Source organism: Dendroctonus ponderosae, unplaced genomic scaffold, assembly GCF_020466585.1.
Source record: "Dendroctonus ponderosae isolate FM_Combo_2020 unplaced genomic scaffold, Dpon_F_20191213v2 Dpon_F_20191213_6, whole genome shotgun sequence".
NCBI classification, from domain to species: Eukaryota; Metazoa; Arthropoda; class Insecta; order Coleoptera; family Curculionidae; genus Dendroctonus; species Dendroctonus ponderosae.
Window position 1 is genome coordinate 11,651,962 of NW_026018814.1, and position 17,747 is coordinate 11,669,708.

Sequence of the window (17,747 nt, forward strand, 5' to 3'; positions counted from 1 at the left end):
CCATCCAATTTTTAACAAATTGACTATATTTAGGTTTGCAGAGACGAAAAAAATCAATAAAGACTGAAAAAGCGGCAAGTAAAAAGTGGTGAAAGATATAACTGAAGAAAACTTACGATTACAATTTCCTGAGAAAAGACTGAACTAAAATATCTAGATGAGTGTTGCAGAAACAAAATGTTTAACTTCCGGAAATTTATTAAAACAGTTACTGATATAATGGCGAACGAGCCTTTTTCTATTTATGTTCCTGCACTACAATTTTATTGACTAATTTGAAACTTGGGTTTTTAAAAACACTTTTATTTCAAAATTAATACAAATTTTATAATATGGATTTTAAATATATGTGACCGAACCCAATCGTAGACTGACTATCTTTAAACTTAATTCTTATGACTTCTGACCAAACATCTAATGACTGAATTCTCGTTTCTGCTGAGGCTTCTTTTATAGTTAAATTATCTAGCAGCAACGATACTACGTCTTAAGTTATAAGAATAGTCGGCATAAGTGGCCATATAATTCTACCTAGAAGGCATGCATTGGTAAATCAAAAGATTTCGGCAAAATCGAAAAAAATCCTACATTTCTTATTTCGAATTTAAAAATCCTGAGAAATCAAATTAAACGTTTTTGTGTGCTAATCTCATGAAACTGTAAAGTATCAAGAGAACAAAAAATTAAAGCTTGGATTAATGCCAACTTATTACCATATAAAATGAATAATTATGTAAAATTTCAGGTTTTTTCTGCCGAATACCCTGAACAGTATTCAATAAGTTACCAGAAATTTCTAAAATTTTAAATGTTGATTTCATTTAGATCTTTATCTTTCTGAATGGACGGTAAGTAGGTTTTAGATTCAGATCACAAAGCTATTTATTTTTGCATAAAACATTCACATACTGAAGAATCGATTCTGAACATCAGCGCTGTAGTTTCAATTAGATTTTTTAGGTTTAAAATGCGGTTAATTCTTTTCTAAAACAAGTGGAATTTGATCGAATAAAATAGATTTTTCCTCAGTGCCAATCAATTGGATTCAGTACAAGCAACAACATGTGGTAGTTAAGTGAAAGAGCCTTGGCATCAGCCGTTGTAATCGGGTCATGTAAATGATCTTGAGGCTGTAAAAATTGCTCGGACCGGCTCGTGAAAGACAATTTTGTTTACCATTTTGGGAATGACAATGATGAAAATTAAATCAAGATCCAAAACGCTTCTCTTTAGGTAAATGTTCGCAGTATTAATATTTGTTGCTTACAAAAAATATAAAATAAAATTACTTAATCTATATAATTCGTTACTATGCGATTCTTTTCAGTCTTCGTGAGTTGCTTAGTATTTACATTTTTTTAAGCTTCCTATTCAAAGATCATTGACATTATTTTTTGTTAGATCCAAATATTTGCCTGATTCTTTTCTAATCTAGCGTGCATTCATACATATTGTTTTTCTTTAGTTACTATTTTGTCATATTCAATTAAGATCTCTGTATTTTTGATTTAGTTAATGTACACTAGCGCAGATCATTGAAATAATTCAAGAAACTGTATAAAAAACTGTTCCACAGCTTTTAATGCCTTTTAGTCTAATGTTTCAATGTTTCACATTTCTTTGAAAATAAGCATTTTGTTGTTATAGGGTTTAATTTCAGCAACTAATTCTCTCTTCTTTGTCATTCCATTTACTATTAAATACTATTTAATGTTTCATGTCTCATTCTTCTTTTTTTTCATTAATTAATGAATCCTGTTACTATTTTTTTAAACGACTATGCAACGTGGAAATTACGTACAGGGCTAGGATGCATTACGCGTAAATTACCGGGTAACAAAGCATTTTAGTAAAAATAGAGCATCGCTCAGATACACATTTAATTAAAAATTTTCAAAATATATTAAGCTGTTTACATAAGTAAAACTTGAATAATTTATATTCTCCATGTGAATGCACTGGTAATATCAATATATTGTTATAACGGTTTAGTTTAGTTTCTCTTAATGTGTGTTAGATGATGTGTGTGTGTGTATTCAAAATAAGAATTTTGGGGACACTAGTATTTGAAAAATAGGATAAACTTTGCGTAAAAAAAATATTTTAGTTGTAACTGAAGGGTATATCGATTCAACCACAAAGGAACTAGATGTTATATATACTATATTTTTTAAATTCTAATTCAAAACAGCGAAATAATTACTTGATACAAAACAGTATATTAAAACAGTACAACTGCTCTCCTTTCCTCATAATCTTGACGTTCTTAATCCATTTTGCATAGAATAAGTCGATAACTTATGCTTGAAATGACGAAACAATAAATTGTAGATATTCCTGTCAGATTTAATATAATTGTGCCTCCATACCAATGCCCTTAATTCCGGACTGTGTCTGATTATCGCGTTGTAATTAATAATTAAACCGCCGTCATACTATTAATCTAAGTAACTATACAAGTTTACATTTTATAAACAGCAGCTCGTGTCCCGTTAATCCCTTTTCAACAGCAGAGGCGGGGGTTTTAAATAAGTTTAAAAATATTACAGAAGAATTATTATTCCAATTTTTTAATAATAATTTAACTTATTATTATAATAAGAGGAATATTAAGAAATATGAGCTTCTTAACAGTTTTGGCTCTTGTTGTTGACAGTTTAAAAATTGTTTTTAGGCTCCTGTACTTTCTGGTCTGGTGTCTACTAACACATTAAAAAATATGTTTAAAAATAGTCTTCGCAGAACTTCGTTATGGCGCTATCCTGACATTCGTTGAGTTATTTCAGCTTGAAGTTGTGTATTTCATATAAACATTATAAATATGAATTTAGTAGTACTAGTACTAATCAAATAGAAAATAAAGATTGCGAGGGAAAATAAAATAATAAAATACAAAATTCTAGCTATTCAAAAAAATTGCTACACCTAACGAAATGAAATAGTTTATTTGAATACAAATAGTTCAAAAGTGAGCAAATGCACCCTCTCAAAATCAAGAGTTCACCTAAAGCATTAACCGTTTCGCTTTGAGCATAGCATAGAGACATTTTTAAACTCCCTAATTTCAGATTATTTTCATTGCTCTAAGCATCATAAGGCGGAAAAGTTAGCTCTATTTTCTTTCCCCAAATATGTTTGCAAAATATATTGCAGCATTTTTTTAATAAACAGCACTGATAACTATATACAGCAATAGATTATCCTAGCTAGCAAATAAGAAATGTTGAAGAAATATTTAAGGAATATATTTTCTACATGAAATATTGCAAATCAAAAAGGCGCCTATCTTTACAATTCTTTTCGTTCTTTCGCTTCTGTACATTCTTTAATTTATTAAAGATTTATTTTGTTTTATATAGTAACAGTCTTTCAATATTTGTTTGTAAATGTTTATCCAGAAAATTCCACACGTTCTTTATGTCTCAGTGGGTCTTCCTAATGGGTTTAAAGTGATCTTATGCCCACTTAAGTGTCCACACCCACCATTTCAATTTAATGCTGGATAGAATACTGCATCTGCAATATCAAAATCAACATCCGCCACTGGAATAAACCAACATATTAACGTTGTTTACCATCGTTTTGGATCCGGATTAAAAGAACACTGCGCCCATGGTGCGCCGATTCCTGAGTTTTAGCGAAGAACCTCAACAAGTCTCGATTCTCGATTCTAGTTCTAGATTCAGTTGTGTTGAATGTTGCGGTTCTGTCGTTGCGGGCAAAACGATTTCTCGATTTTGCGGTAGATTTTCTTCAGCAAGACATTAGCGGTTTTGTCGGCTTAAATTTGGTAAGTTCCTGCTAGTTTTTTTGTTATTGAGTAGCTATTGAACTTTTCTGTTTCTGGCAGCAGTTTTAAGAGCTTATTGAACTTAACTTGCATCTTCCATGCGTTTCGACCACCGGTTAATGCCGATTCAAAACTGATATATTTTTTTTAACTTACTAAGTTCAGTTGATTGTTGCAACGTTTATTAATCATTTTCAACAATAAAATTTTCTAAAAGTGCCTTTAGGTAACCAAGTTAAAAACATTGCGAGATTTTTGCCCAAAAAGACGTCTTATTTTTTTATTCAGAAAATGTCTACAAAGAGTTGCAAGTTTTTATATTCTTTTATACAAATAAGATTTAATGTATAAGTATTTTTGTGTTTTGGTAAATTGGACTAATTTCGAATAAATATAAGTTAAGCCTATGTTAATACAACAAATTACTTAAACATTTTTGAATATTACCAGAAAAGTATGATATTTAAAGAAAGTCAATCATTAATTGGAAAAATATGATTTCATTTATTTTTAACACAATACTAAACATTTGCAAAATTATTGAAACACCTAACTCGTAATGACTTCGACTGCATAACATTCTGCTATGTGTTTGTACTGTATTTTTCTTTAAATCAACAAATACATTCCCTAATATTGTTAATAATGCGATATCATTCATGCACCTTTATTTGTTTATGATTCATATAGTTCACACCTGGTTGGAAAATTATCCCCAAAATGAGATATGCGAGCTTGAAAGTAAAGTAACCTTAATACCTGCCTGCTCAAGTAAAAGTTTCTCGTTTCAGTGACAAACGCACATTTTAACAAACGAGTAGAAGGAACCAAAAGTATGTTTTAAGCAACTTAAATTACAAAAGTTTTAATTAGAAATTGCAACAATGGAAGTTACTTTTAGAAGGCATTCCTAAAAAGTGTGCAATTTGCAACTGAAGGAATATTCTTAATATAAATTGAAACTCTCGTATTTAGTGATTCATATAGTGATAATGTTTTAATATATGCTTAATTTGTACAGAAAAAATGTATGTTTGCGTATGTAAAGGAAAACGTTCAAACATGATATGAACACAGAATATTAGCACGGAAAAGCACGTAATAAAGTTAGTTTTCCTGATTAATTTATTAACTAATATACGATGTTAGCAAAAATAATATGATCCTAATATATTGTGTAAACCTTTGGAAAACACGACCAATTTCAGTTCAATTTAAACTTCGTTTTTTAACATCTTTTCAAGTGTACTTACACTTTTATAAATATTTTATTATATTTTTATGTTGTATTTACTAAGTTAGCAAAATGGCAACAGTTTGTAAATATATACAAATATGTTGGTAAAAAACCGTATTAAAACAACAATTTTAATAAACATTTTTTTAGAATAATGTACATTGTTAAAGATATATGTATGGTGTCTACTGTCTATTGATTTGGGACATTGCGTATATTAACCGAAATCATAATATATAAATAAACTCGTTAGTGATGATTGTATCTTTTGAGCTATCAATCGATGTTTGGTGTCTGGCTTTAACCGTTGTGACATCAATTAATTTAAATATTGTTCATTAGTAGGGAAGTCACAACATTCACATTATTTTTTATTTTTAGCAAATCGTTAGACTCATATTTTTAACATACACAGTGGCTGCAAAACAATTGTCCGCCTATAATTCGTCATAAGTAATAATCACAGTAGAAGTCCATCAATGTTAGGATTTTTTAATTGTTAAAAATTGACTAAAAACTATTTGTATACATTTTCCTCTTTTTCAAACTTGAAATTATTTAGTGTGAAAATAAGTCTTATTATCTCATATATAAGTTCAGGTTAGCGAATCTTTTTTGCAATAGCTGGACTAATGTTTTCTAGTAATTAATCTAAATATTTATTTATTATTTATTCGGAGTGTAAATTTTTGAGCAAATTTGCTATCGCCTGCATCTGTTGTTCCTTACCCTGTAAAAGGAAACTTTTGGCCACGTAATCAGCAATCGGTTGTAAAACACTGCTTCTCATTTTACAAAAGCTGAAGTAAACCCAAGTAAAAAATGTAAATGTAATTACTAAAGCGAAAGATGGCGAATTTTGTTTCTGCACCTTAACAATTCGCAAAGTCTTTTACTTAAAAAATATATTTGAAAGTAGCATTTCAACTAATAAATTAACTTGAACTAGTAGGTTGAGAGATACTGGATAAATCACGTTAGCTAAATAAATTCAGTTTTACTTTTCATGACTAAAATGACTGTGAATTAAATAATCCTATCAATAATGTTCAATAAGTAATTGTGACAAAGACTGGATTTTAAAATTAATTTTAATTTCATAAAGGTCAATGGCAACTGACAAATTGAAGCAAAATTAGAAGCTAAAATAAAAATTATATAAGCACCTGCTATGAAATTTTAAAGTTTTACTACCATTACCTTTAAAATTATATCATTTAACTAGTCTATAATAGTCTGAACAAAAAAATGAATTATACTGCTTTTTAAGGCTTAATTTCATTGTGTGGTTTAAAGAAAAGAAGAAAAATTGCAAATATATAGTATAAAGAAATATGACGATTGATTAATGAGATCGTCATGTTCTGCAATTGCTTATTTATTGCCTTATTTGTTGATTTTACTAAACTAAAGCAAATCATTTTGCTAACCTAAAATTTAATTTGTACTTTGCAACTTTATTAATTATAAAGCAGTTTGTTATTCAATCCTGATGCTAAATAATTTTCATTCTCTATTTTCTTCTATTTTTATATTATTGAATCTTATTGAGTCACAAAAATATGTTTTTGCTTGTACTTACAGAAAGGTTGTATACTATTTGCTAATATTGAAACGCGTAATATAAAGCGATACATTTATCCTGCTTCAGTTGTTGCTGTGATTCTTGTTTTCAACAAAACTATCCTTGAATTTTTGTAACATAAATTACAATACAAGTACTTTTTCGATAAATGAATATATAAAGTAACAATAATTTATGTGCTCAGCGGGAATTTTAAAGCGATTTTTTAAACTACATTTTCTCTTCGTAACCTACATAGACATTTAGTTGCTGACCCCTTTACAAAAACTGGACAACAGAAATCGAAAATGTAAAATATTAATCCATACTTCGTGTCTGTTTGTGACATCGGCATTCGGGGCACTCAGTCGTTCACCCTTTTTATACTAATCAGGTGGTGGCCCAGATAACGGAATGGGGTGATAATGTGGCGGTTTTATCTATGCCGGCTATAATTACGAAAGTGTCAATAAAACCATGAAAGTAATGTTTATGGAAGGGTGTGTTTAAAATGAGTTATGTGACAAAAAGTTGTATAAATCGATTGTAAAATGCATAGTTACTTTGTTGCATAGTAGGACATGTCATCAAATAAAATTCTGCAGTGGAACGTTTAGTGAGTTTGTTTTCTTCAAGTCAATTGATTCATTTTTGCGGGACGGGTAAGTTAATCACTTAAGCCACTTAAGACATTTGTTAAGAGGTTAATCGAGGGAAAATTTCTATCTTTATTCAAGCCTCAAATTAAATGTCTTGTCTAAATGAACAATAATAAACCGATACCTGGGGATTTAAAGTAAATTTTGAAAATAAAAGGCGGTTAGCTGCATGCAGGTTTAAATAAAAATCAAATGCTTAGCACTTCTCTACTCGTAGTAGAGTATAGAATATCAAGAAAGTATTGCGAAAATTCAAATTAATGAATAAACTTTTCAACCATCTCCCATCAGAGTTAGTTTTTTAAATTTATTATTGCACTGGCAGTTTTGTGCGAATATTGAAATTTTGCAGAAAACCGACTCACTCTATACATGATTTAAATCGCAAATGAAACTGCAAGTTAAACTAAAGCTTGACAGTAATTTTTAAATTTACAAGCAATTAACGCTGCTCCTTTGAAAACTAATGTAAAGTTAATTGGTACAAATTGTTTGCGATGATGAAATGTTTTGTATTGGCTTGTAGATAAAAGTTTAATTTACCAACATAGTAAATGTGATTTACGGAAATGGTTTAGTAAATACATTTTTACTGCGTCTTGTAAAATAAGAAGATTAAATTATCATCATATTGTATATTCTATTTTTCATTTGAAGCAATAGCATTTAGAGTATATGAGAAAATTAATTTACGTAAGTTATTAGGCGTTAAACAAATTAAGCACTAGCATGATACTAATATAAGCGACATTATTAATTAAATGTGATTAAATAAGCATGAGCAATAATGCTAATTTAAAAAAAGTCCTCAGTCACACATTTCCAACCGTTTTCAACATATGAGTAGTTGAACCGTTGAACCTTCGGCCGATTTATTCAGTCTTCTAACTTTATAAAGGCTATGTCTGTATTTCTGATTAGAACTAATTAATAATTTTGCGACCAGGTTTAAAAATTTCCTTCGAACATATTTTTAAGATAGGTTAGAAGAGTGGAATATCTATACCAAAAGAGTGGAACATACTATTCGTTCCAACAAAAAAAGCAGAAAGAACTTTTAATATAGTCGACCTCGTACGCCAAAATTGAATTTTAAATATTTACCAATTTTTACATAGCAAATGTCTTTATTTATAATTTCCATACTTAAACTAAATTATTGAAAAGTCGTATTAAAAATTCAAATAATTCCTTTAAATGTTTCTCAGTTATGACGCACCCAATGAGACGAATTCACCTATCATTATTCGCTAGAATAACTATAATTAACGAATACTCGGAAGAAACTTGATTTGTGGTATTTTAAACTTTTTTCTAAATATATTGTAATTAAAAATTAAAAACAGCCATGAAATTGGTAGGAATAATAATTCGAAACGAGGAACATGATATTGATTAATTAAATTAATTTCACAAAAGTAGGTACCTATTTTATAACTTTTCAAATGATGCAATTGTAATACCTGTCTTTGATTTAATTGCAAATAGCAGCCACTCGGACCAGTTCTTTTGAGCTTTAATGTACTTAGGCTTAAGTAAACCGCAAATTATAGTGCTCTTTAACAAAACGTGAATTTCATTCGTTATGCCGTAAAAATTTAATATCTGTAAACGCCCTTTTCCTGGGGCAAAATATAACGGACTATAACATGCTAAAACACTATCAGCGGAAGTTTGCTATATTGCCTAACCCACATCGAAAGGGTGTGGACACCATGTATAGGGGTGAGTTGTTCAAGGTGGAAACCTGCTTTGCAGATGTTAAGGCCATTAGTGTATCAAAAAGTATATTTAGAATACTTTTAGATAAGCTTTAACACGATTTATCATCATTATGATAAACTTTCTGAATTTGTATGTGAATCTCTACACCATATTAAAGTGAAATAATGAACATTGCTAAATTAGCAGTCTGTATAAATTAATCGTATTTTGCTCAATGTTCAGACGATATTGAACATTAAAAACATTTTAAAAAATGCCATAACAAATGCATACTAAGCATTAATCAACGATTGGAAACAATTGTGGTGATAAAATTCCTGATAATAATCATCAACGATTAATATCATGGCAAGTGAGTTCATTAGATTTTTATTTTATGCGAACCAGGAAGGACAAGTTGACCAATTGTTCAGTTAACAAGTTGCCTACATTCATAACTTTTATCAGGAAGCATACAATATTAATTTACAGCTTCAATATTCACTATTTCTATATTTGGCCATTGAAATCCTCAACATATGTTGTGAAGTGGTCTATCAACAATAGCATAAGGTGGCTTATGATGGCATTGGCAATGAGTCATAGCCTGTAGTTGTTTTGCTACATGAAAAGGTGCCTCATATGATGCAGTTGAGCCCAATTTTGGAATGAATCGCCCAATGAGATTGCAATTTGTTGAAAACAAAGTTGTTTGAGAAAATAGCTTAACTTTTATAGTTGTGAAATTCACAATTAATGTAGTTATTAGAATCGGAAGTTGCAAAAAGCTCTCGCTTTAAACGATTTCTGGCTTTTGAATCATAAACAAACTGTTAAGATTTAAAGTAAAAAGCCTATGAGAAAGTGCTCATTTTAGAAGCTGGATTAATTTTTTTATGTGCAATCTATGAAAGTGAAAATGGTGAATATATTCAGATATATTACAGCTGTATAAAATTACGATTCCAAAACGTTTGCAAAGAAGATAATATGAAAATATTCTCAAACTCTCGGCGCCAAAGAGTGACAAACATTTTGTTTGCTCCGAATCCGCACCGTCCTACATCTAGATCTATGTAGATTTGAGAACGGAATGGCGTCAACTGGATGAACGAGATTCCAGATAAATATATTTGGGTTAGTCAGCTTTAAGCCTGTTTTTTACACTCTTTTGATTTCCATGTGTTTTTAACAATGTTAATTTCCCAAGTTCACAAGCTGTGAATTGTGTAATTATCAAATCAACTTTAATCGATGAAGTCACTTCATTTCATAAATTTTATTACAGAAGAAAACATTTGATAGTTAGACCAAACCAAACGGTCTAATTAAAAGCGGTCCGCAGAAAATTTAATGCTTTTTTAGCTATTTGGATTCAATAGTTGATGGAATAGAAATTTGAACTAGAATGTTGAAGTGCAAACGGGGTGTAGGTACCGCAAATAAGAGGATAATAGAGAGGTCGTTAAATTAACTTGACTTTTCAACTATTTTCCAATTAGAAGACATCATTTGCTTCAGAAAATAATCTGGAGCTGTGTTCAATAAAAATATTACCTTTTCTTCAGATCGTGCCACGCTGTATTTTTTGATTGACATTTAAGCTTTTCTTATTCGTTATATCATAAAAATACCTTTGTTTTCTTCATAGTAACAGGCAAATATTTGAAATGCTCAAGTTCGTTTTTCAAATATAAATTATCTGTGGTGCCAACTGTTTAAACGTTGTGTAGGTTCCGCATCCAGATCGACTTACATCTAGATCTATCTAGATTTAAGACGCGAATGACGCCAAACTGGATTAAATCAATTCCAGTTTTTGGTATTATTCGGTTTAACGTTGAGTTAATATTTAGTTTTTGTGTTCAGTCGGGCCTTGATGCTTGTTTTCACTTCTTGATTTTCGTGTATTTTATACAAATTTTTTATTTTCTTTAAAGTTAAAGTCTACTAGCTGTGGATTTTCTACCTTACAAATGGATCTTAAATTATGAAAGCGTTCAGCAGATAATTTACTGAATTTTATTGCTATTTGGATGTAATAGTTTAACAGAATTATTGTGACATGCGATTCTGCAAATAAAAAAATGAACTAGAATTTTGAAAGATCAATACCATTTATATAATGTATATGTAGATCGTGCGTCCGTCACATAATATCGCTTCTCCTCTTCTTTAACAAGGTAAATTGATACAGAAATCGTTAAATTTAGTTGAATTTTAAACCATTTTCAAACTAAAATACATTGCTTGCTTTGGAATAGAATCTGTATCTTAAGCCCGGCATTCCAGCTTCAGTTTCTTCTGAGTTTAATGAAACTTACTTTTTCCTCAGATGGTCCGGTATTTTTGAATCAACACTTAAGTTATTCTTTTTAATTATCATGAAAACATCCGTGTTGTCTTCTTACTAACAGACAAATTTATGAACCGTTTAAGTCTGTTTTTCAAATATAAATAATACCTCAAATTTACTAAGTAAGTATAATTTCTAAGTAAGTGCTTGATCAGAAAGAATATCAATGAAAAGTAGAAACAAAATGCTCAATTATAAAATGTTCCTATATTTGTTAAAAAATAACAATCTTTATATAGAAAATGAGGCATCGGTTAAAGCGCTTGAAACACTTGGAACCATGATTATGATCTCAAAGTTACAATTACCATCGTTTTTTGCAGCTTGGAATCGTTCTTCCTAATTTATTGATCATCTCATTTCTCATGAAAGGTTCCAATAACTTTTTCAATTTATGTTTATAGTCCATTGCATATACAAGGCAAAATATTCTTTAATTTATAAATTATAATTATTTTTTGCAGGATTTTTTTACGAATCAAGCAAGTTCCACCTGATATAACCCAGAATGGCTTCAAAACTCCTCCAAATGCAAGTAAGTATTTTTATCTCTTTAAATGTAAATGTCGGGCAAAAAGACCGATTGGGTCGATAGCCTTTTTCTGTAGGAAATAATGTCTGACGATTTCACTTTTTAATAATCTTTTATATACCTAATCAGCAAATTGAAACCTTTTTGAAATTAATTCGAACACTAAAATATTCGTATTTACCAACCAATTTGCGTAAGAGTGTTATTTGTCAAAACAATTACTGTTTTATATTTCAATTCACTTTCAAACGTGGGCAAAAATACTTTAATTAAACATTCAACAACTTTTCCTGTCTGTTCAAAAGTGGACTTTTTGCTGCTTTTATTGTTGCTTTATTGATCAAACTAGATTACGTGGATAATGTGGGATTTTTGCTATTAAAGCGACTCCTACATGCATCCTTAAATGGGGGACTGCGGACAAATGGACCAACTTTTTTGCCTTAACAATCTTCTTGGCCAGCTTTTACTGTGTGAACTTGGCAATGCAAATAATGCTATTAACACAGCTTTTTGTTGCAATAAATTATGAACAGGCTTTCTTTAATCGTTAAATTATACTGGTTTTTATAACTGATAAAATCCGTATTTATGTGTAGAAAACAAATCGAAAAAATAATAATCTAAAAGTAAAATTACAGGCAACGACGATTGTTTGAGTGATTAATTATAACTGATATTGCAAATGGGGCTAATGGGGCTATGTGGTAATTTTATATGTGCTGGGACGCTGCAGGGTATCATTAATTATCTAGGGCACTTTCTAGACTATGTTTAAGAAGTTCATAATTTTATTTAGTAATTCTATGATTGAAAGTTTTGTTTACAAATCGTTCTTCGGATAATTCAATTTCATCTACTTGCTTTCATTTTTTTTAAATTACTGATTGAAAATTTATAAATAAAAAATAAATAAATAAAATTAATTATGTCCATTGGGACACATTAGAATTCTTATACATAAAGGCAAAAAACTGAAGATCTTTTTTTGGGTTTTAGGGAAGTTTTTCTAAAACAAGTACAGTGAAATAGATAAAAGGTAAATGTAAATAGTACAAAAAATGGTTTGGTTTTGTTTGTGGAATTTGAAAAGAGTGATATTTACATAAAAGCAGATAATTTCACTATTAAGGAATTGAATAAACACATTTTGTCCTTAAAATGATCGATTTATCGATTGATTTGAACCTATATTTCCAATAATGACTAGATATTGCAAAAAGGTATAAATTGACTGGAAATATTTAGAACAAAATTTAACTCATGGCTTTTCCAGAGCACTTAATATTTATGAAACTTCACGTTTACCATTAGTCAATGTAGATGCAAATTACCATTTGCTGTGCTTAAAAATGTCTACATGTTTCGCATGTTTTTAGTTATTTATAACATTCGACCAATTTTCTCTGATAATTCATTGAACAGGAAATTTGCAAATTTTCATTGTAACTTAATAGTTAGTCGAAATAAGGGGGCATAGCAAATGAGAGTTTCATTTTATACCCTGAGACAATACCTTATGAATAAATGCAGCCAAAACGATTTCACCAACACAAAAATGAGTCACTTCATTTTTTTCCTTTTCAACCTGGTGCCTACCTGTTAAGCAATTCTTAATGTCACGCTCTGTGGGTCGGTATTGTTAATTAGAATATTTGAATACGAATCGGATCTAAGATAGACAATAAACATTGTGATGCGTAATTGTCAGTTGTTGCGAAGGAATTAATGCAGAAAGGCGCCTGCTTCAAATCTAATAATGCATTCAGATTGCAGAACCGATATGTAAGCCGCTTATCCTGCATGCATAATTCGGGATTTTATGTCTCCACTCTTTTTTACGTATTAAAAAAGCGGTAAGGGACCTGAATCAGCCCCAATGGTCATGTCAAGGGCGAATTTAGTGAAATATTATGTCACGTAACAAAGAAATAATACAGAAATGGCTTCGAACTTAGAAAGCTTGAGAAAGATCGAAAAACTAGTAAGTAAACAAAGAAAAAATCGAACAAAGGAATAAACTTTCAAAAGAAGATAGACCACAACGAGACCGATAGATCTATGAAGAAACAAGCCAGATAAGAAGGAAATATTTTCAAAATTATTGGGTCTAGTAATAAGTCCAAGTAGAAAGGGCCATAAGTAAAAATAAAAACTTACAATGCTTAAGAAGAAGTGAAGGCAGAAAGCGCATGATATGAGAAACAGGGACAACATAGAAACAAGAGACACTTGAAATATCTGAAAACTTTTATAACTACGTATATGTCTCACAAACCGAATAAGATCCAGATTCAATGTTGGCTCAGAAGAAATGCGTGACATAAATGAAGAAGAAATGTGTGACTAAAAGAAGGTATAAAACCAGAGTCATGGAATGACGCCGTAGTATGTAATTACTATATTTAAAAACGGAGATAAGTCAACTAGAAAGCTGCAAACCGTCAGTTTTCTATCACAAATCTACAATATTTTAACATTTAAATGTAAGTGTATTTTCAGCATTTCATATCACCGGAAAATAAAAATTATCTTAGTTGGAAGCATGATACCAGAAAAAAAACTTCCTGTTTTGTGTTGCAAAACTTAATTTTCTGAATTTCCTGTTAAGAAATTTCAGCCAATGAACGATAATCGACGTAACTGAACACGATGTTTCAATAATGGATCATTGGTTGAAAACGGATAATTATTTAAAATTCGCATCGGGAAATATGCAAATGCTATCTTTTCAGCTTATTAAGATATCGATAAGATAACGACTTATTTTAGCAATATTCAATGCCTTAAATTAACCCATGAACGAAATACACATTTTTCCTCGTCCACTCACCACAATTACAATAAATATTCAGATTATTTAAATACATCAATTAAATGTCAAAAAATTACTGCAAATTGAGCGACAAAAGATAAACACGAAGAAAAGAAAACCAAAAAGGTCATTCCTGAAATAGAAGGAAGTTATTGACAGAAAGCATCAAATATCATTATCAAAGAGACAAAATAATATTACTGTCTAAAGCGAGTTTAGGAGAATATTTAAAGCTGGGGATCAATTTAATCTATAGCCACTTCTTTATGTATATCACCAGTGCTGTTATTAAATTCGAATGGATTTTTTATACAAATGACAAGTTCTTTGGATTTGTATTTAAGTTTTTAGTTTCGTGTAATTTGCATATTTTTTATTTCGTTTAGGGTTTGTATATAAGACTGTATTCAGAAAAATAAAATTGGCGCAGCAGCAAAAGCAAAAATATTAAATTATTAGAATTTATTCGACTAGAAAAACACAAATTTTTCTAAAAATCAGCTAATGTAATTGCCCAAATGTTACCCCAACTTATTTAATCCACTTTTCGTGTTAAAGGTCTGAAAATTACCTCTTTGAAATTAATTTGGCAAGCTATCTAAATTTTTTTCGACTAGTAGTCGAGTTGAACGACCCTATAATTTTCTTGTTGTATTCTCAACCCCCATAAAACACGTTTTTACATTTGAAATGCTAATTTCCGTAATGTTTTACGAAGGAAATAAAATCACTTGAGCACGGTATCTACAAATAATCAATAGTTCCGACCTAATTAAATCAACTGTTTGGATTTACTAATTAAAAGAACATTACTGAATTTAATTAGCATGAATAGTGAATTATGAGAACTACAAACAATCGACAGGTGAAATCAGGGGTAATAAATTGCTAGTGGAACTAAAATGATAATTAATTAACAGTGAAAGAAATGATAATTTGGTTTATAAAAAGTGAATTGAAAAAGTGGAATTGTTCAGTGTTGATTGAAAGGTGCACATTTGCAACCTGAACCAGAGTAAGAGTATACGCAACATTTAATATAGGTATTGACGTTTTTTGTTTATTGCATTGTCAACGTTTCTTGTGTACCTGATAAGTATAAAGACGATCGTTATAAAACGTCTAAGTTAATTATATCCACAGTCGATAAAAAAAGTAGCTATAAACTCACGCTCAAATAGTGTACAAAATACCTTCGTCCTAATGGCTCACCTAATTGAATGTACCGACATCACAAGTACCATTTATATTTTATCATCTACAACGTCTAATGTATGTGACTGACCTTAAAATTCCGATAGAATGACGTTGCCAATTGGGCAAAGCGAAGGAAACAAAAGCGAAGTTCTCATCATGTTTTTGCTGCGTATACAATAACCATTGCATGGGTCATTATATTTTCGATATCTGAGTATAATAGAATGGTCAATTTGTATAAAAAAAAACGAATTTAATATCAGAATAAACGAGCAGAACTCATAGGTAGCTTAATTTAACAGACAAATGTTTCTAAAATTACATTTTGATTCAACAATAGAGCTACAAGAGATAGAAATAAGCTGGAATTTCGTTAGTAAATGTCTGGTTTAATATAGATGCTTTATTCTTAACACATTTGTAATATTTTAGTGTATTCTGCTATCTGGGAGCTAATTTTTAAGGAAAGGAAAGCAGCAATTAACTTTGAGTGAATAATTTGGAAATTATTAGGTTTGCAACATCTTTGTTCCTGTCGCATATATTTATAATAGTATATTTAAATATATGATTTAAAATTTTGATTTATTTTTGAAGCATCAAATTAGCCATATCAGACTGGAAAATGCATGAAATAGTTAAAGTCTTAGAAAAAATAATAAGTACATATCTATCACATGTCACCAAGCAATTGAACATGGAAGTACAGATATAAATAATAAATAGAAGCCGGTTCAACTTTGCCCTGTTGATTGACATTAATTTCGTTGTCCTTCACCTTTTATACTTTTCTTGCGTTTTTCCATTACATTCTGATTATAGGTGTTTTTCTTGTACCGGCTGTTGCACGATTATTGCTTTTTCAAATTTCGCGCACGTATCTAGTGATATGTTTTTTGAGACTGAAAATATTCGAAATAGTGTCTTAAGCAATCGTTAATCGTTATTGCTGTTAAAATAATTGAGAGTAGAATTTAAATAATTGAAGTTCGAGATACGAGTAGCAACGGTTGTTGTTTGTAAACAAAAAAGTAGTTGTTGATAGAGACTTGATTATAAAGAGGCACAAATAAAGTATCGTAAAAAACACTCAGTGGTCGTCATTATGATTATAAAATAAATACAGTCCACTTTGAGTGCCAAATAAAGGCATTCCAAAACAGTGTCTTTCAACAAACCATCAATTAAAATCGTGTGTTAGAATAATCACCGGAATAATAGTGGACATAAATATTCTTATAACAATATGCCGGTAAAATGACGGTTAACTGAATTAAGTAATGATTTTTATGTTTGCACTTTTGTTAAAAACTATTCCGTATAAATAATTATACCTGAAAGAGAAGTTCGAGGCCAGTCTTATTAGAAAATATGGAGAAATATTATCTTCAAAAGCTGGCAATAGAGGAAAAACAAACACAATTTTCAGTGAAACTTTCATTTCTGTAAAAAAATCCTCAATGATTTGTAAATACTTTTTTCTGTTGCTGATAGAGCTGAACTATTTCCCGTGTAGGAAAATTTACGTTAAATAAATTATATATTGTTATTTATATATTAAATAAATTAAGTTATATATAAACAGCAACATGTCACTTTTGCGATTTTGAATGCATCAGATACTTCAGTATGAATAAATAAGTAACTCTGTTAATACGGGGCCGATTTGGATCATTGAAAACTCGTTCGAAAACGATTGATTTTGTCCAAAAATCTTATTTTGCAAAATTGAAATGGGATGATTGATTGAGTCCTCAAAGTCCAAAAGGCGATTTTTGAAAATAAAATTTTTTTTTGGAAAACAGCCTTCGTATGTAAAAATTTTCAAAACTCAATCTTACACATACAACCTGGAACTCGGTCAGTTCTCAACATTTTTCAGAAATTGAAAAA

At 30.0% G+C, this 17,747-nt stretch overlaps 1 protein-coding gene across 2 annotated transcripts in view; it reads left to right on the plus strand.

Moving 5' to 3' along the window:
* Nucleotides 1-3,649: 3,649 nt before the first annotated feature.
* The window catches only part of LOC109545178, a 28,213-nt gene continuing 14,115 nt past the window's right edge, over nt 3,650-17,747 (plus strand). For both annotated transcript variants that reach the window (XM_019915718.2, XM_019915720.2), the window contains exons 1-2: nt 3,650-3,790; nt 11,775-11,845. In XM_019915718.2, coding sequence (XP_019771277.2) covers nt 11,819-11,845 — 27 coding nt within the window. In that variant the 5' untranslated portion in view covers nt 3,650-3,790; nt 11,775-11,818. The remainder of the gene's footprint in view (nt 3,791-11,774; nt 11,846-17,747) is intronic.